The following is a 19,616-nucleotide window of genomic DNA, read 5'->3' as shown; positions in this document are numbered from 1 at the left end:
CGCACTAGATCCTCCCTCCCTTCGCCTCCCTCCCCCCGCAGCTTTATCCCAGGGTGGGGGCGGCTCCAGCAGTCGGCTCTAACAACTGCTGGCCTTTTCGTCCCCAACGCGGGAGCGCAGTGCATCCCAGCGGACAAACTCGAGAACCGCACGCTGCTCTCCGCCTCCACCTACGTCCTCCCCGCTCTCGGTTCCAACCCGGGACCCAAATGTACGAGCTCTTTGGATGCCCCGGCAGGAGGGCGAGGGCTTAGAGGCAGCCTGCCCGGCAAAAAAGGACAGCCGCGCTCGGGTGGGCCCCGGGCCGCCCCAGGCAGAAGCTGGAGAAGCCTGAGAACCCCCGCGGGCTGGCAAAGTTTGACAAAAAGGGTCTTTTTGGACACCCCCACCACGGGCTCTAGGCTCGAACTCCCCGTTCCATCTGGCCCTAGAGTCCCAGACATAGACTAGCCCCGGGCGCGCCGGCGGGCGTGTGTGCGTGTGTGTTTGGAGGAAGGTGGCCGCCCGCGCGCCCCAAGAGCCCCAGCTCTCTCGCCCCAGCTGCCAGCGAGCTGTGGGCGCCCGTCGGGCCCGGGGGTCACCTGCCAACAGCTGGGTGGGCAGCTGGGAGCCTGGGAGGCCCCTGCTCAGCCATGGGGTCCTGAGAAAGGAGAAGGGCGGGCGGAGTGGCTGTTGGGCTCTGGTTTCCTCCAACTCCGCCTGCGAAGCTCTCGCTGGGAGCCCGGAGCTTTAGCTTTCCCCGGCAGCCCCGGCCCCCGGCTCCCGCGCCCGCCGCGCCCAGCGGCCCGCGCCTCGCCCCGGGCCCCGGGGAGGAGGCGCGCCGGGGCAGCCGGCCAGGACACTGCGCTGCTGGCGCCTGGAGCTGCGGGCGCGCCCGGCCGGCCCCACTGCCCGGGTTGGGGGGTGGGCACAGCTGCCCGGACCCCGGACGCGCGGAGCCCTGGAGACTCGGCCGCTCCCCGAGGGGCCGCGGCGCCCCAGGCTCCGGGCTCCTGGCGGACGCCCCTATCCGGCTCCCGGTGCACCCCGCTGCCCGCTTTCGGGGAGCAAAGAGGGGTCCCTTGATTTGCAACATAGAGCGAAGCGCCGCTTCCGCCCAGCCCGGCACCCACGCGCCCGCACACACCCGGCGCTGGCCCGGCCGCTCACCTGAGTCCTAAAAGCTGTTGAATCCACATGGTCACGTTTCGGGGAGCGGGGCCTCAGACCTGGCTCTCCCGGGCCATCTGCGCGGCGCCCGCGCCCGCTCGCTTCCGTCCCGCGGCGCCGGTCTCCGGCTCTCTGTCCGCCGCCTCCCGCCGCCCGCCGGCCGCGGGACGCACAGCGAGTCAGAGCGCGGCCGCGCGGGGCTCCATGCCGGCCGGCGCGCCGCCGCCGTTGGGGCGCATGGCTCAGGCGGGGCGGCCCGCGGGGGCGCACATCCTCCGGACCCGGCGCGGGGCTCGCGGCCCCCTCCGCGGGTGACACAGCGAAGGCGGCGGCGAGGGGGAGCGCGTTCCGGCGCTGTTGCCGCGCAGCCAGGGGCCGGGGAGCCGCGGCTTCGCCCTCCGGGGCGGCGAGGAGAGAGGCTGGCGGCGTTGCCGCGCACAGTGCTTGTCTCCCGGCGCGCGGCTCTTGCTTCCAGCCGGAGCTCCGCGCCGATGGGGCGGCGCTGCTTAGGGTTTGGGGCGACGCGGCGCGGGCGGACGCGGGTCCCCTCCGAGCGCCGCCGGGTCTGGGGGCTCTGTCGCGGGCTCCGCCGCCGATCGGCGCCACTCAAGTTGCCCTGGGGCTCCGTCTGGGCGCTCGCTCTGCAGACGGCCGCGGCCCGGAGGCTGGCAGGAGGCGGGCACGGGAGGCGCGCGGGGCGAGGGCGCCGTGGAGCGCGGGGCGTGGGGACGCGCGGCGGCGGCGCCGCGCGGAGGAGGCGCGCGGGGATCCCGGGGCCCCGCCGCCCGCGCCCACCGCGCCCGCCGCAGAGCCGCCCGCGCTACTTGGCCGCCTCCCTCCTCGCGTCTGCTTCTCCGAGCGCTCGCCCCCGCCTCCCGGAGCTGGTCCCAACTCCGCCCGCCCGGCCCGGCTCACGTCACCACCCGCCTTCCCCGCCCCTCGAACGGGAGCCTGAGTCCCCGACCCGGCCCCGGTTCCTGCTCGCCGCCCCCACCTCCCGGTGGCCGGATCGCCGAGTGGGGAGGAGGGGGCTGTCCCCGGCAGGGGCGATTGCGCAGGCGGGGGCTCCTTCCGCCCCTTTCCCCATCCCGGGTCCCGTCCCGGTCCCCACCTAGCGAAAAGCTCCAGAGAGGCCGCAGGCTCCGATTGGACCGCCGAGCGCCGCCGAATGGTGTTGCCAGGGTAACCGTGTGGCAGGCGAGGCAGTCCGAGGTCCGACCCGGTTACAGGAGCGCCCAGTGGACCGGGAGAGCTACTTTGGGGAGGGGGCGGCCCCGAGGAAGGACTGGGTGGGGACGCATGGAACGGGGGCTGCGCGAAAAGTTTCCCAGGGCGGAGCTTCGCCACGCGGGCCGCGCGGGAGCGTCTGTCCGAGGGTCCCCTACGAGGAACTCGCTGCTCGCTGCGCGGGCTCCTGCGTGGATGAAGTCACCGTGTTCCCGATCAGAGCTTCAGCGCTTCTGCCCCTAACCCAGCCCGGCCCTACGTCCCTATTACCCCACGATCCCTCCTTGCCCCGTGCAGCTGCTGCCTGGCCAGGCCCTGGCTCCAGAGGAGTCACTGGAAAGTTCCAGGGAGCCTGGGCCTCCCAGACTCTCCACCGGCGTTTCCCGGCTCCCTCCCAGGCCAGGACTCCTCTGTGCCTACCTGGTTAGGCTGTATTTCCAAATAATCAAAAGTCGGGGGGTGGGGCACTTAAAGGAAGACAGACACTGGGTGATGGCCTTTGACTGAGAAGTGACAAGGGGCGGAATCCTCCGCAGACCCCTGACGACTTGAGAAGCCACGACAGAGCCCTGCTTTTTAATCTTCTGCAGGCTGAGGGCAGTGCAGAAAAGGGGCCTTGGAAAGGACGCTGGTGCCACCCTTCACCGGGAAAAGAAGGTACAAGGGGCGGGCAGGGGACACCAAGCCAAGCCTCTGCTCTGCGCTCTGTGCAGGGGCTTGACCCAGGTCAGCTCTGGAATAGCCCCAGCCCATGCGACAGCCGTGGGGGTGGAAGGGGAGCACTCACAGGTGAGGCCTCCCTGGGAGGGGCAGCCAGTGAGGAGGTGGAAGGGCAGAGCCAGGAGGACCCTGGCTGGGGCGCAGTCTCCCAGGGGGACTATGGCTTGGGGCTCAGTCTCTCAGGAGAACCATGGCTTAGGACAAAGTCTCCCAGGAAGACCGTGGCTTGGGGCTCAGTCTCCCAGGCAGCCCTTTCACCCCGCCAGACCTCCAGGACCTTTGCCCATAGCCTTGAGGAGCCAGGCACAGGACTGGACTCTGCCCAGGCAAGAAGCTAGCAGTGGCTCCCCATCAAGACTCCCAGGACAGGGCCAGAGGCAGGACGGCGTGGTGGCAGGACGGCCAGTCTTGACGTGCGTAGACCAGGGGCCGGCGCTTGCTAACTCAGGGTCCTGGCGGAGTTGGTTGTCTGGCCTCTCTGACCCTCGGTCTCTTCTTCTGTAAGATGGGTCCCACAGCCCCTCCTGGGGGAAGCGTTTGCAGAGCTCCATGAGAAGGCCTCACATACGGTGTGGCTATGGTGGTCTGTGAGCCGGTCCGTGGACCAGAGAGGCAGCAGGGTGAGTCAGCACTTTCCCTGCCGGGCCGCCCGGGGGCCATCGTCCCCTAGAGCGTCTCCCTGAGAGGTGTGAGGGAGCGGGTCCCATTAAGAGGCCAAGGGGACCGGGAGGTCCCGGAGCCGGCGGGGCCCAGGGCGGACGGCGGGGAAGGAGGCGCTCGCAGTGCTGCCACCTAGCGGGACGAGGTGGCGGTGCTGCACCCGGAGGGGCCTGGAGGAGGCCGCTCCGCGGACCGACGTGGAGCCAGGGCAGGGAGGGGCCCCGGACCGGACCTCGTGGGCGCCAGGAACCCCTGGGAGGCCTGTGGGCACCTGCTGACCTCTCAGAATGCCTTCCAAGGGATAGATGAAGAAGCCCAGGATTACTAGGAAACCAGTTCCATGCAAATGCATGATCAGAAGAGGAATAAAAGCGCATTTCTGATGTAGCCGTGTGTATTTTTCATTAACACATTTAGCAAGCAATCGACAGATCCTCAGTTGCCTTCCTTTCCATGTGCAGATGTGCAGCAGTCACAACACTCTGAGGTACCTGCAGCCGCGGCCATGTGATATGAAAATGCCCGCACTTTCTCTGTTGGAGGGTCGCAGGCACCGTGTTCTGCCACCTTCGTTTATAATGAAAGGAAGCTCCAAGTTTCAGTTAGGGTTAAATAAAGATGCCAGTTTTCCCCATCCGGGTTGAAAGCCCCGTTGAACTCTATCCAAGTACCCTGGGACTCTCTGGGCGAAGAAAATAGTAGAAGGAAGTGTTTTCTGCAAACGGAGACGGGAACAGGCCCTGCGGAAGGCTCCAGGGGACCCAGAGCCTGAAGACCACAGCTGATCCCCTGGTGAGTGAGGGCCTCCAGCCTGTGGGGAGGGAGGGTGCCCCCTGCCCCCATCCAGGCTCAAAACGGTGATTTAGAACCTGGGTACACTGGCTCCCTTTTTCTCTAGGGTAACTCACGTTGACCTCTCTCCAAAAAGAGCAGTCCACCTATTATTATTATTTAAATGACAAAATCATTGAACGTACTGTGAAACAACGAAACATTAACTTGTGTTTCACCATTTATAGCACTGGTTTCTTACACTTGGATGGCACTTATATTTCTGATGGGTTCATTTTTCTTTCCTTGGGGACAGGAAAGTTCTGTGTATGTCACTCCCACCCAACACACACACACTCACACACACACACACACACACACACACACGCCTCCCAGCTTCGGCAGATACAAAAGGGAGCTGCTTGGATGTCCATGCTGTGGTCATCCCTTCCGGTCACCCTGCTAACTCTGGCCCCTCCTCCCCACGGGGAAGTCCACACCCTGGAACCCTGGGGAAGCCCTGTGGTCTCCTCACTGAGTCCCCTCCGCAATTTTCCCAACAAAGGAGTCAGCAGCTCCCTGCAGGAGGTCCTCTCTGAAGCTCTCTGAGGCCATTTATCTAATGGCCTTCACAGACTTGACTATTTTTAAAACCCATCCGAAGCCAAATTGAGCTGCCATCGTTCATTTTTCTCCCGAGGAGGTAAATGTGTCTTAACCATGACATTTGATTAAGTAACTAAGTTTGTGATTTTAAATGGAAGGGAAAATGCTGATTACAATTATTATAAGTTTCTTGAAAGCATTCACAGGAGTCTCTTCCCTGACTCTCCTGTCTCCCTGGCTCCCCTCACCCAGTAAAACCCACATGAAGCAGCTCACAGCTGTCAGGGGTAAGGGGGGTGACCCAGTCACTTTTCCTTCGCACGGAGGCTATGTGCTGCGGATTTGGGGTTTCCTGCCCTTGCACTTGAGTGGCTTCCTGGGTGGGGCTGCACACAGCTGCACGACACGACCCAGCTGAGTGCAGGGCAGAGGTCAAGCCTCGGCAGAGGTGGGCAGCAAGAGGCTGCACTCCTACCAACAAAATGACTCACGGGACAGTCATCCTGCGGTCCAGGACCGGGCGAGAGAAAACGCCAGGTCGGAACTGCCTGTTGAAGAAACTCCTGCATCAGAGAGAGGAAGAGAGAGGGATTCCTGGGCTTGCTCTGAGAAGTGATAGCCTCCTAGTGCTGATGGAAAGAGGCCACCAAAGAACTTGATCTGGCCCAGGATGGAGAAAAACTCTCATGTCAAGGCTTTTATGGATGCTCTGTGTTGATAGGTTTGCCTCTTCTATTTAGATGGAGAGGGACTGAGAGAAAGAAGGTTGATTTGCATTGCAAAGTAAGGCGACAGGATTTGAAAGCAGTCCCCTGGCATTGCTGGGTTTGGAAGGTTTGGGGTGGGAAACGGGACAGAAGAGGGGGGTCCAAGAGTGGGGCTGTGCACACCAGGGAAGCCCCAGAGCGGAGAGCCGGCGGGGGGTGCCGAGGTGACCGGTGCAGCCCTTCTACTTTCTCATAGCTGTGACTGGGACAAGAATCTCAGGTTTCTGGCCTGTATTCCAGCTCTGTCCCTTCCAGAAAACCCCCAGGGAAGTCCAGCTTGTGCTGCAGGTGTGTAGGGGAGTGACAGAAGGGGTGTCTCTACTGCGGGGCAGCCAGAGGGCATGGCCACAGTGGCCGGAGGAGTAAGAGGAAGAACTGGGACCCTCTGACTAACTTGGAAAGAGACTTAGGAAATAGCCCCTTTATTCCTCGCATTATAGAGGACGCTGGCCGCGGACGGAGGGGGAGCAGGAGAAAGTGCAGAACGTCACAGCGTCCTCGGGATGGGACTTGAGATAAACAGTTTGGATTTAAAGGAATCGGGGAATTGGGGACATGAAAGAGTCATACACTTGGCTTCACGTGACACGAAGAGATGCCGAATGAGCTTGTCACTGGCCCTGAAGGCCCAGTTCCACTAGTGGGAGAGCTGTGCATATGTGGTCCTCTTGTTGACTGAGCCTTGAATAGAGGAGGTGGGAGTATGTCATCCTGTTAACAGCCCCCAGTATGGGAGGTGAAGTTATGTGCTCATCTTGTTGACTGAGCCCTGAGTAGAGGGGATGAGAGCTGCACTCGTCATGTTGACTGAGCCTTAAGGGGTTGAAGAAAGTATTCGTGGGTGAGGGTCTTTGGGAGCAATCGTGGCCTGGGAAGAGGCGCTCCTGAAACGGATGACAGGTAAGCAGGTAGAGCCAGAGGTCTGACCCGGGAGCAGCTGATCGGGGTTTGGAGACCATCAGCTCCATGCAGAAGTGGCAAAGCTGGACACCAGCTTTGAGTCTGGGTTACTGATGCCTCTTCCAAATCAATTCCTAAACCACATCAGCCAGCTCGCACTAGATTTTATTGCATCAACAAACAACTCCCAGAGTTGGCTTAACTCAACAAAGGTGGATTTCTTGTTCATGCTCACAAACCCCAAGAGCTGGCCTCTGTCCTGCTCCATGCCATCTTCATCCTGTGACCCAACCTGAAGGAGCCGCTCTTACCTGGGACATCCCAGTCACATGGCACAGGGCAAGGAGTCATGGCAGAACCATGCTGTATCCCTTGTGACTTCTGCTAGGCAGGGGCATGTGTCACATCCACTCACATTTCATTGCGAAGCAAGTTACAAGGCCAGGCTGATGTTGGGTGGGGGGTGAGAAAGTACAAACCCCACACAGGAGGACAGGAACACTGCACAGTCATGCAGTCTTCTACACTCACGGGCACACACAACTCAACAAGATAATTTATATCTTGTTTTCCTCAGGCCCCTGAAGTTGATAACGTCAGAATTTGTGAGAAAGGAGAAAACATGTTTTCCATGAAGCATGCTGTTTGCATCCTTTCTTCTGCCTCCAAAGCTCAACATAGATCCTTGATCCATGAGGAGAACCCAGAGGCAGGGGCTTGGCAATGGCATCGGTCTGCGGTAGTGATGGGTTCGCCTCTCATTCCAAGATGGTGAGATAACACATCTTTCAGGGCTGTGCTTCTGTCTAGAGGGGAAAGCTGTGATCGTGCAATAAAAGTCCTCGAGAGGTTGGTTAATAGGTGTGATTAGAAAGAATAAGTTCTAGTGTTTGATAGTAAAGTAGGTTGAGTATAGTCAACTATAATTTATTGTATATTTTTAAATAGCCAGAAGAAAAGCATTGGAAAATTTCCAACATGAAAAAAAGATAAAGGTCAAGGGAACGGATATCCCAATTACCCTGATTTGATCATTATACATTGTATATATGAATCAAAATATCACACATACCTTCAAAATATATAGTTATTCTGTACCAATAAGAAATCATCACAATCACTGCCATCTCCATCATCACCACCCTCTTCCTCATCATCATCACCACTGCCAGCACCAGCACCACCACCAGCAGTGCCATCAGCTCCAGGGCCACCAGCATCGTCATCACTACCACCATCACCATCATCACCACCACCACCATCACCACTACCACCACCACCATCACTACCACCATCATTATCATCATTACCACCACCATCATCATCACTATCACTATCACCACCATCACCACCATTACTACTACCATGACCATCATTATCTTACATTACTTCAACGATGACCATCACCACCACCATCACCATCACAAGCATCATCACCATCACCACCTCCACCATCATCACTATCACTACCACCATCACTACCACCACCACCACCACCATCACCATCACCATCACCACCACCATCATCACCACCACCACCATCACCATCATCACCACTATCACCACCACCACCATCACCATCAACACCACCACCATCACCACCACCACCATCACCATCATCACCACCACCATCACCACTACCACCATCATCACCACTACCATCACCACCATCACCACCACCGCCATCACCACCACCACCACCATCACCATCACCACCACCATCACCACCACCACCATCACCACCACCATCACCACCACCACCATCACCACCACCATCACCACCACCACCATCAGTACTACCACCATTATCATCATTACCACCACCATCATCATCACTGTCACTATCACCACCATCACCACCATTATTACTACCATGACCATCATCATCTTACATTACTTCAACTATGACCATCACCACCACCACCATCACAAGCATCATCACCACCACCACCACCATCATCACTACCACCACCACCATCACCATCACAGTCACCATCATTATCATCACCATCACCATCACAACATCAGCATTATCATTTTTTAGAGTTTTGTTGGAATTCAGCATCTGCCAAGACACCCATTCTTAGAACATGAAAAAGCAGCTGACCCTCCTGTGGCCCCCCTTTGGCCAGTCATTGCTGGGCCCCATTGTCCCCAAGCAGCAGCGCTGGTGGCATACAGGCCACTCACCACCAGGGTATAGTAACTGAGCAGGAAAGCCACTTCCTCTAGTAGTGCCCTGTCTGAACTGCTGTCCTTGGGCTTGAAGAGGCTTCTGGAACATGGGACATGCTCTGGAGAGAGGAAAACATGTCACTTATTCAGTGGCAGATGCAGAACAGACACCCAGTGGGTTCACTCGAGGCCAACCTAAAACTCCCCCCTGTCTGTAAGCATCAGCCTCAGCAGCATGCATTTCACATTCGTGATCTCATTTAACCTTCACAAAGACCCACAAGGGTTGGTAACATTATCGTACCCAGGCATGGGAACAGTACCATGCCTACTACTTTAAAAATTTAACACCCATGCAGCCCAGGCACAGAAGTGGAGGCTGGCCACAGATAGAGCCAGGCACTCACTGGCTTTTCTTTAGACTGAGAGATGGTTCCTGGGTGAGGAAGCTCCAGGCTGGGGTTCAGGCGATGACCCAGCTGGGCTTCGGGTATTCCATTTTGCAATGTCCAGCATGGCTGCCTGATCACACACGCATGTCAGAGGAGCCTTCGGCTGGGAAGGGCTGACAAGTAACCCAGACCTGGCCTGCCCAATGCCAAGGCCTCCTTTGGTGCACCCCATGGAGGACACTTGAGACAGAGTCGCGTCTCAGCCCGTTTACATCCCACGCTCTGACTACGCTGAACAGCGGAGCCCCTGGCAGGCAGCATGTGTTCAGGGCAACGGTGTCCAAATGCTACGAACTGCTGTCCTGATGGTTATTTTCCTACATGCAAAGAGCTGACCCCTGCACAATGCTGGTTCTAAGTTTCACTTTTGGTATGGTGTTGATGTGCAATGTTTGCTTTTGTTCTCTTTGATGGAACATGTCACATGCTAAGAATGTGACATGCTGCCCGCTGACCACCCTAAAACTCCCCTCTGTCTATAAGCATCCGCCTCAGCAGCATGCATTTCATGTTCATGATCTCATTTAACCTCCACAAAGACCCACAAGGGTTGGTAACATTACGGTACCCAGGCACGGTAACAGGACCTTCGCTTCCTCCTTCCTGACAGAGCGGCAGTGGTGGTGGTGAGGAGTGGGAGAGGCTGTAACCAAGGTAGCAAGCCGAGTTTTATCTTTGCAAGCCCCTTATCCCTAGGGTGGATCGTGACACAGCTCTGACCAATGATGTGTGAGCGGAAGTTGCTTGATGTGACTTCTGACAAAGCTCTTAAGGAGAGGACTGACCCGTCCCCACATACCTTTTGCCTTTCTTTGTCCTTACTCTGGCTGGGACGCAGATGAGATGTAGGAGGGGGAGCAGCCATGTTGTGACCATGTGGTAACAGATGTGAGGTTGACGCTGCATCCTTACAACGCCAGGGAAAAATAATTCAAGTCGTCTAGGCCCCTGAGACATCATGGGTGTCCATTTGAACCCCAAATTACCTGTCTCCAGATTTGCTCTCAGGCAGGAAAAGGAAATGTTCCATTAGTTTAAGCTGCAGTTTATTCCAGTTTTCTGTAACTTTCGGTCACATGTAATCCTAAATTGACAGAGGGACCAGTGCTTACCTGAAAAGCTGTTAAAACTCAAACACAGGCTTTCATTTCTTCAAGGTTCTAAATTTTCTACGGAGGAATCTTACCTACTCCTACTAAAAGTTTTATAATGGGCCAGGCGTAGTGGCTTATACCTGTAATCTCAGTACTTTGGAAAGCTCAGGCAGGTGGATCACCTGAGGCCAGGAGTTTAAGACCAGCCTGGCCAAGGTGATGAAACCCTGTCTGTATTAAAAATACAAAAATTAGCCAGGCATAATGGTGGATGCCTGTAGTTCCAGCGACTCAGGAGACGGAGGCAGGAGAATAGCTTGACCCGGAAAGTGGAGGTTGCAGTAAGCCAAGATGGCACCACTGCACTCCAGCCTGGACAACAGAGCGAGACTCTGTCTCAAAAAATCCTCATAATCAAAGAGGAAGGCTCAGATACATGTAGAATCAAATGGCTAAATAGAAACAGAACACATGACTGTTAAGCTAAGCCTTCACATTTTCCCTTATAATTTTTTTTTTTTTTTTGAGATGGAGTCTCACTCTGTCACCCAGGCTGGAGTACAGTGGCATGGTCTCAGCTCACTGCAACCTCCACTTCCTGGGTTCAAGCAATTCTCTGCCGCAGCCCCCTGAGTAGCTGGGATTACAGGAGCCTGCCATCACATCTGGCTAATTTTTTTATTTTTTTATTTTTAATAGAGATGGGGTTTCACCATCCTGGCCAAGCTGGTCTTGAACTCCTGACCTCGTGATTCACCTGCCTCAGCCACCCAATGCTGGGATTACAGGCGTGAGCCACTGCGTGTGGCTTTCTTATACATTTTTATCTATACCTATTTCACCAAGGCCCCAAGTCACGTTACTGGCTGAGATTTGCACTGGGTTAGGGTTGTGAAGCTAAGAAATTCACCACCCCTTTGTTCCAGTGCTGCTGGAATTCTCAGCGAGTGAGGAGGCAAATGCAGAGTCTCCAGGAGGCTGACTCCTCCTGACTCTGGGTCTGCATTCTGATGAAGGTTCTTCATTGTAGGCACCAACAGAAGGCTCCTGAGAGGGCAACACGGATCCCTGTGTCTGAGCAGATGTTTAAATGCTGAATCAGGCCCAGGGCTTCCCAAATGAACTCTGGGAGTTCCTTTATCCCCAGCTATAGAAAGTGGCTATAGCAAGCCAGGGTCTGCACTGGGGAGAAGCACTGCCAGGACACGTCCCTCCCCGCCATCCCACCCCCACCCCAGGACACGTCCCTCCCCGCCATCCCACCCCCACCCCAGGACACGTCCCTCCCCGCCATCCCGCCCCTCCCCAGGACACGTCCCTCCCCCCATCCCACCCCCTCCCCAGGACACGTCCCTCCCCCCATCCTACCCCCTCCCCAGGACACGTCCCTCCCCGCCATCCCACCCCTCCCCAGGACACGTCCCTCCCCCCATCCCACCCCCTCCCCAGGACGTGTCCCTCCCCCCCATCCCTCCCCTCCCAAGGACGAGTCCCTCCCTGCCATCCCACCCCCACTCCCCAGGACACGCAGGTCCGTGAAATCAACATAGACACTTGTATCAAGCAAGAGGAAGCATATGTTACTCAGAAGAAACACAATTTTGTTGTTTTGTTTTTGTTTCTGGGTGTTGGGTTTGGAGGGTTTTTTTTAGGAATTAATCAAATAATTTCAAGTTCTACCTCCATCCCCTACCAGCTGAATGATCTTTGACCAGTAACATCACCTCCCTGACCGTGATTTTCACCTCCAGAGAATGGGAGAGGAAGAAGCGTGCCTGGGGGACCAGGCTGAGGATGAACTGTAAGCCTGCTCTGATGGAAACTCTCAGTCACCACTGAGGTCCACTATCAGTGAAATGGACTGAAATTGATGTACACCTGAGGACAGGCAGCGAGTGTCTATTATGTTTATGCAGCAGGTGTTTACTGCCAAGTCTGCTTTGGTAAATTAAACGCCCTTGGTCCCTGCCCTCACCAGGCTTTCACAATGTAAACAGATACATAAGATATAAATGCACAATTTTTCACTGAAAATCTCTGAAGGTCACTGGCTGTTTTCTGTAGTTCTCAGCACCATCACTAGCCCTCCCAATTCTCTCCTTTTCTTACGGGCTAGAAACCTGAAAACTACATTTCCTTGACTTCCTTGCCTATAGGAGCCAAATGACCCCATGTATTCCTGTGGAAAGTTAGTGTCTGGGTCCCAGAAGAGGGTTGGAAATGTAGGAAATCCTGTGTGACAGCCACACACGTTCATGAGAGCTGTGGCTTATTCAGCAAGAATTCAGTGACTACTGACCGTACACAGCGTATCTGCTAAATGCTGCGTGTGACACAGAGATGCCTGTGCCTCTAAGAAGCTTGGGAGAAAAATAATAACCCACGCATATTTGGGTTAACTTCTCTTTGAATAATCAGCAGTTTAGATTCAGTCATTCTTCAATTCGTTTGTTCATTCACGTAGCCAAAATTTATTCTGTGATGGCTGAATCTAAATCTGACCAATGAGGTCTCTGTTCTCATATTATTTTCTGTTTTGTTCCACTGAGTTTCAGAAAACATAGACCAGACAAACATCCTTTGAAACCTGGACTCGGGAGGAGGGTCTGCTGAGACCGGGTGCTCTCCATTCCCAGACGCGTCTGACCAAATCCCAAGTCCCAAAGACGCAAGTGAGAAAGTTATTAAGTGCTCTGTGATTGGGACGTCAGAGATATTAATTAACCCTTCCTTGAGATGGGGAAAAGGGGCAGGTAGCTTTCTTTACTTAGTCTTTGGGAAGGTGATTGCCAGTCTAGGAGAAGTGAGTTTCCCAGCGGAAGTGGGGGGGGGGCTCTTGGCCAGCAGGGTGTCCCATATGTTCAATCTGCCTGGAGCTGTGGTCCTTGGGTTCGCGGCGCCCCCCTTGCACTCAAAGCACCCTAGCTTGGACAATAAATTATCCAGTCCTTTCTGCAGCTACCAGTTTTGTTTCCTGGGGCTGCCATAACAGAAGATCACAGACCAGGGGGTTAAACAACAGAAATGCGTCTTCTCCCAGTTCTGGATGCTGCAAATGCAAATCAGGGTTGGATTCTCCATGCGCCTCTCTCCTTGGCTTGCAGGCGGCTGTCTTCTGGCCGCGTCCTCATGTGTCCCCAACATCCTCCTGTGTGTGTGTGCATCCCTTAAGTCTGTTCCTCTGCTCATAAGGAACCAGCCCTATAGGGTTCGGACTCCACTGTTATGACCTCATTTAACTTTAATCACCTCTGTCAGGGCCCTGTCTCCACATACGGTCAGTGGAGGTTTGAGGCTCCAGCATATGGGTCTTCGGAGGCCACAGTCTGTCCAGAACACACTGCCCCTATCCATCAGGTACCGCCACACCAATGGCTTTCAGCCTTAGCCAGAGCTCACCTGGGGCTGTATACCACCTGGGGCGTTAGGAAGAAGGAATGAAAGTCCACACATGTTAACAGCAGCATTAGTCACAACAGCCAAACAGTGGACACACCCAAATGCCCATCAGTGGACGCTGGAAACATGAGGTGTGATTTCTCCAGACAGTGGCCTCCTATTACGTGGCCGGAAGCAGGAGGGGAGCACTGACGCTTGCCACAACGCAGGCAGCCTGTGAGAACAAGGCGCTGATGTACAGATGACCTTTGAAAGCTTGGTGCTGAGTGTACGAACCAAACTCGAAAGGCCACGTGTTGTCCATGGATAGGAAATGTCCAGAACAGGACGCTCTAAAGAGGCTGAGCATGGAAACGTGGCTGCTTACGGTGGGGTGGGGGAAGGAGGACAGAAGAGTGGTCGCTAAAGGGCACAGTTTCTTTTAGGGGTGATGAAATGTTCCAGAAATGACTGTGATGTTTGCACACACTGCAGATACACCAAAATCCACCGAGTTAAACTGAAACGCACCCTCGACACCATTGAATTATATACTTTAAATGGCTGAATTGTATAGCCTATGAATTACATCTCGATAAAGCTGTTTAAAGAAATCGTGCGTGGGTAAAACGTCCACTCAAAGTAAGATAAACCGACGGACTGTAATGGAATAGAGTACAAAAGGCACGGGCATGGAATTCCACTTATAACCAATCATTCATCAACCACCCCTTATCAAAGAAACCCCAGCTGTCAAACTTCCGTGGGTGTCACACAAGATCCCCCGTGTGACCTGAGGAGGCCAGTAACATGCTCATGTCTTTTCTAGCTACCTGTAGGTACGATGCCAGGTTCTCCTCCTATTCTTCAGCCAAAAGAGCATATTGCAACAGACTGAATAAAAAAAAGATAGAAGAATCCAGCTGCCTCGTGTAATTTCTTTTTAATGTGGAATGTTATTTTTAATCAAAATGTTATTTACATTAGCAACAAGATTTCAAAAAAAAAAAAAAAAAAAAAGCAATGAGGCTTGAGACAGAGACTCAGTGGCTGAGTGTACGGCCCTCAGTTATAAAATACGCAGTGGTATTGCCGAGCTGACATAGTGGCTCATTCAGTCTTTCAAAGACAATCTTTGAACGCCCACTCTGTGCTGAGGTGATGATGACAATGATGCGATCAATACTAGCTAATAGTATAAACCAGCTACTGTGTGTCAAATGCTTTCCGAATCTGAGCCTTTTAACCCCCACAGCAGCCCTGGAAAGTAAGAATCATTGCTAGCTCCAGGAGGCGGCCGCAGAGAGAGGTCTGCGGTGTGTGTTCCAGGGTTGGAGCACTGGCCAAGGTGTGCCCTGGCCCTGTGCTCACTGGGGGACCTGCACAAGAGGCAGGCAGGTGAGCTGTCTGCTGCTGCGACTAACACACAGGCTCTCCTCATGGGGCCTGGGGAGGTGGATAAATGACTGCTCCTAACATTCTTAGTGTGACTGAAGTGCTGGCCACTCAGTCACTCATTTCTCCATTCATTCATTCACTCATTCATGCTATATGTCAAGTGCCCACCATGAGCCAGAGTGAGAAGCTCTCCTGTGATCCCAGGATTTCTTCAACAAAATACACAAAGCACTTACATAAAAGATGGATATTTTATGATATGTATATGTAAGCATTAGTATTAATTACATGTATATGTATGCATATAATGCGTATATACATGTGAGTATGTGGGCGTATATATATTTACATGTTTAAAACCAGACATCATTAATGCAAAGATAAATGCACCAATGAGAAAGTGAACAAAAATATAGAAATAGACATTTCACAAAAGAGAAAAGATACACATTGGAAGAAAAACTCAACTTAATTGGTAATTGGGTTGAGTGAAAAAAACCAAGTACTGGAGACTCCATAGAGCATGAAATTCTTTATCAAAATGATGACAAGAAAATCAAACAAATAATATGCTCAGGCATCCATGTAGATGTAACACGACTATTTTCAGAGAAGGAATGAGAGGCACTCAATCCTGCAGAAGTCTGTAGGAACACACTAGTTATTTTGCTAGTTCCTGGGTTGCATGGTGCATTCATGGGAATGCCTTGTGATGTTAAAAACAAAGAAACTAGGCCTCATTTAATGGCTCTTGCATGTAATCCCAATATTTTGGGAGGCTGAGGCAGGAGGATTGTTTGAATCCAGCAGGTCAAGACCAGCCTGGACAACGTAGTGAAACCCATCTCTACAAAAATACAAAAATTCCCTGGGTGTGGTGGTACACACCTGTGGTTCCAGCTACTTGGGAGGCTGAGGTGGGAGGAACAGTTGAGCTCAGGAGCTCAAGGCTGCAATGAGCCTAGATCACCCTACTGTACCCCAATCTGGGTGACAGAGTGAAACCCTATCTCAAAAATAAATAAATAAAAAATTAAAACTAAATGTATCAGCAATGATAATAATAATAGACTGGGCGCAGTGGCTCACACCTGTAATCCTAGCACTTTGGGAGGCCAAGGCAGGCAGATCACTTGAGGTCAGGAGTTCAAGATCAGCCTGGCCAACATGGCGAAACCTCATCTCTACTAAAAATACAAAATTAGGCCAGGCATGGTGGCTCATGCCTGTAATCGCTGCACTCTGGGAGGCTGAGACAGGTGGATTACTTGAGGTCAGCAGTTCGAGACCAGCCTGGCCAACATGATGAAACCCCACCCTTACCAAAAAAAAAAAATGTACAAAAAATTAGCTGGACATGGTGGCAAACACCTATAATCCCAGTTACTCAGGAGGCAGAGGCAGAAGAATTGTTTGAACCTGGAAGGCGGAGGTTGCAGTGAGCCGAGATCATGATACTACACTCCAGCCTGGGCAACAAGAGCAAAACTCCATCTCAAAAAAAAAAAAAAAAAAATACAAAACTAGCCTGGCATGGTGGTGCGCACCTGTAATCCCAGCTACTCAAGAGGCCAAGACAGAGGAATCACTTGAACCCAGGAGGCAGAGGCTGCAGTGAGCCGACATGGCACCATTGCACTCTAGCCTGGGTGACAGAGAGAGACTGTCTCAAATAATAATAATAATAATAATAATAATAATAATAATAATAATAGCAAAAGAGGGCCACGCATGGCTGGCGAGTCACGAACCCAGGCATAGCGTTCATCAGATGATGCACACCTCAAGTCTGCAGGTGGAAACAAACAAACTGTCCCTGAGCTTGTCTCCTTCCTTCCCTGCACTCTGCCTGCATCCTGAACAGCAGCGGTGCGGACCCCGTGAGCCTCGGCCGGCAGGTAAGGGTCACCTTCTCTTCCCCGCACTGAGGTTCCCCATGGAGACCAGGAGGAGTGGTGTTTCTTAAGGGTTTTCTGTGAGGTCAGGAATCAAGATGGAATCATTGCCTCATCCTCTGTTAGCCAGAAAATTCTCTAAGCCAAACCCTCCCACAGCCTGTGGTCCCTTCACTCAGCCAAGAGCTCCCTTGTGTTCAGAGAGCAAGGCGGGTTCTGTGTCATCCCACCAGGGTAGAGAAGTCAGAGAACACAGCTTCCCCTGTCTGCCCCCGGCAGTGCCCCATTACAAGAGTTGCCCGGCGTCCTTAAGCATCCTGTCCCTTCCTCCTCATTTCTGTGCCTCTGTCACAGGAGCGCCTGGGAAACCTCAGGTGATTGGCTCTAGGGCCTCCGGGAGGGTCGCCACCAGGACCCTGCACAGGACAGGGGAAGGGATAACACCTGGGGAACTGAATCTTGAAACGCGGGAAGGAAGCAGGGTCCTGCCATCTTTGCAAGGTGATTTCCCACAGTGAGCCTGCGAAAATGAGGGTCACGGCTGGAGAGCGCATCCCAGCTCCAAGGGCTCCCTTCCGTGTTCTTTCTCCGGCGATTACTCTTATTTTTCTGCAGCTCAACAAGGACAGTCCGCTGATGTGAGCGTCTTGTGACTTCTCCCCCAGCGCAGCCTGCCTGGCAGCTTCCTGTGCTCCCAGCACGAAGCAGAAGATGACCTTCAGCCAGAGGAGAGAGGGCAGCGCGGATGAAAGGACATGGCACGGGGACAGGCCTGGTGGTCGGGGCGGGGACAGAAATCCATTTCCCTCTTTTCCTCCACCCCAGTGTGGGCGACGTCCTGAGTCTCCGCACACACCGCGGTCTGAGGCTCTCGCTGACCTGCTCCAAGGGATTCCCTGTATTTGAGGGGAAGAGACACCCCCACCCCGCAAGGCTGCTGTGCAGGACAGACACGTGGCCGGCCCGGAGATGCCGCGGAGTGTTTGTCCTGGATTTTAACACGTCTGCGTCCCTGGTGGTCCCAGCGGCCGCTGCCGGGGACTAAAACATCTTTGCCAGATTTTCAAAAGGCCCAGGGAAGGGAGGAGAGAGCCCAAGGTGAGAGCCCTGCTTTACCGGAGGCCCGATTTCCGCATGAGAAACTCTCTCAGCCTGATCCTATCCCTGCTTCCAGGAAGGGCCCAGCTCAGGCTTTCAGCCTGAAGCCAGAGAGCACAAATGAGCCCTCCCCTGACTTCAAAAATAAAATCCCCGTACTGTGTGACGACGATGATTATTGTTACCATTATTACCAGCGCTGCAATCATTTGTGCTCTGCCCTTTCATCCCAGAATTTCAAAGCAGAATGCTTCATAAGGAGATGGCTATTCATTCGTTCAGTGAGAGGCATCCTTTGAAAATGGAGCTTCCAGACACTTGACAAAAAAAAAAAAGCAACAACCAAAAAACTCCTCTGATTTCTAGTCAGCGTGATTAACCACACAGGGACTTTCCTGAGAATCGATGTGTCTGCTGAGGAGGGTCCAGACTCTGAGGTCAGAGGCGAGGTCCCCAAACACTCCAGGAAGCAGCAGCTCGGGGGTCTACACTTCTGAGACTCTCTGCAGCCCCCTGCCACGTTCACCCTGTCCCAGGAGCTGCAGGATCGAAGATCAGTCACAGGCACACCGGACCTGTGTTGCCCAGAGCAGCGTGGCTGAGGCTCAGGCTCTATCAGGTGGCTTTGCTTCGGAAATTCCAGCTGTGTGTCCTCAGGCAAGTTACTTAACTGCTCTGTGCTTCGATTTCCCCTTCTGTAAAATGGGGTTAATGATAGTTTCCGCCTCTTGGTGGTTCTGCTAGCTGAGTCATCACAGGCTCTTCCCTGGGAGCAGCAATGGGTACGGAATAAGCTTTCGGTGAGTTACAGCGATGCGGACCCCTGCCGTGGGGATGCCACTCCCTGGCTTGAAATGCAGCAAGGGCTGCCTGTTGCTCTGACAGGCACAACTCCTCTGCACAGCACAGTCTGGAGGCTCTCCAGGGCCGGACCCTCCTTCCCTCCATGTGTGTGCCCTTTGGTTCTCACCACTGCACCGCCCGCTCCCCCCTCAGCACTGCCAGTGCCGTGTGGTGTGTGCAGGGCCGGGAGTCTTCCTGCCTGTCCCCGAAGCCCTCTGTCCCCCTCACTCAGCCCTAGGCCTCCGCACCGCCACGCGCTTCCTCTTAGAGAGTTCCTCTTTGCTCTCACGTCCCTTGGCCAGCTGACCCTAGTCCGTCAGGACCTCTGTGAGTGTCACCTCTCCTGAGGAGTTTCCTGGACTCCCCCGTTTTGATTAGCTGGATCCCCCTCCAGTGCCACAGTCCACGGCAGGGTCTCCTCCTCCCCCTCCCACGTCATCTTTCGTTTTCTCCTGGTTTCTCCCACTGGACCCTCGTTCCCGG

At 54.3% G+C, this 19,616-nt stretch overlaps 1 protein-coding gene and 1 long non-coding RNA gene across 3 annotated transcripts in view; one reads left to right on the top strand and one right to left on the bottom strand.

The window, feature by feature from the left end:
* Positions 1-1,818, bottom strand: part of AJAP1 (adherens junctions associated protein 1) — a 145,868-nt gene extending 144,050 nt beyond the window's left edge. The window contains exon 1 of the mRNA XM_039474486.2: positions 1,150-1,818. Coding sequence (XP_039330420.1) covers positions 1,150-1,178 — 29 coding nt within the window. The 5' untranslated portion in view covers positions 1,179-1,818. The remainder of the gene's footprint in view (positions 1-1,149) is intronic.
* A 204-nt stretch (positions 1,819-2,022) lies between these two features.
* On the top strand, positions 2,023-12,695 carry LOC104653126 (uncharacterized). Of its 2 annotated transcripts, XR_012512303.1 has the most exons (6): positions 2,023-2,331; positions 2,967-3,033; positions 3,363-3,716; positions 4,218-4,548; positions 7,378-7,571; positions 12,218-12,695. It is a non-coding gene; the product is annotated as an uncharacterized LOC104653126 (long non-coding RNA). The 2 variants fall into 2 exon arrangements; XR_746396.3 differs by having other exon boundaries at positions 2,024-3,033.
* Positions 12,696-19,616: the final 6,921 nt, after the last annotated feature.

Source organism: Saimiri boliviensis, chromosome 11, assembly GCF_048565385.1.
Source record: "Saimiri boliviensis isolate mSaiBol1 chromosome 11, mSaiBol1.pri, whole genome shotgun sequence".
In the NCBI taxonomy this organism is placed as follows: Eukaryota; Metazoa; Chordata; class Mammalia; order Primates; family Cebidae; genus Saimiri; species Saimiri boliviensis.
This window is presented reverse-complemented; position numbering and strand designations above follow the sequence as displayed.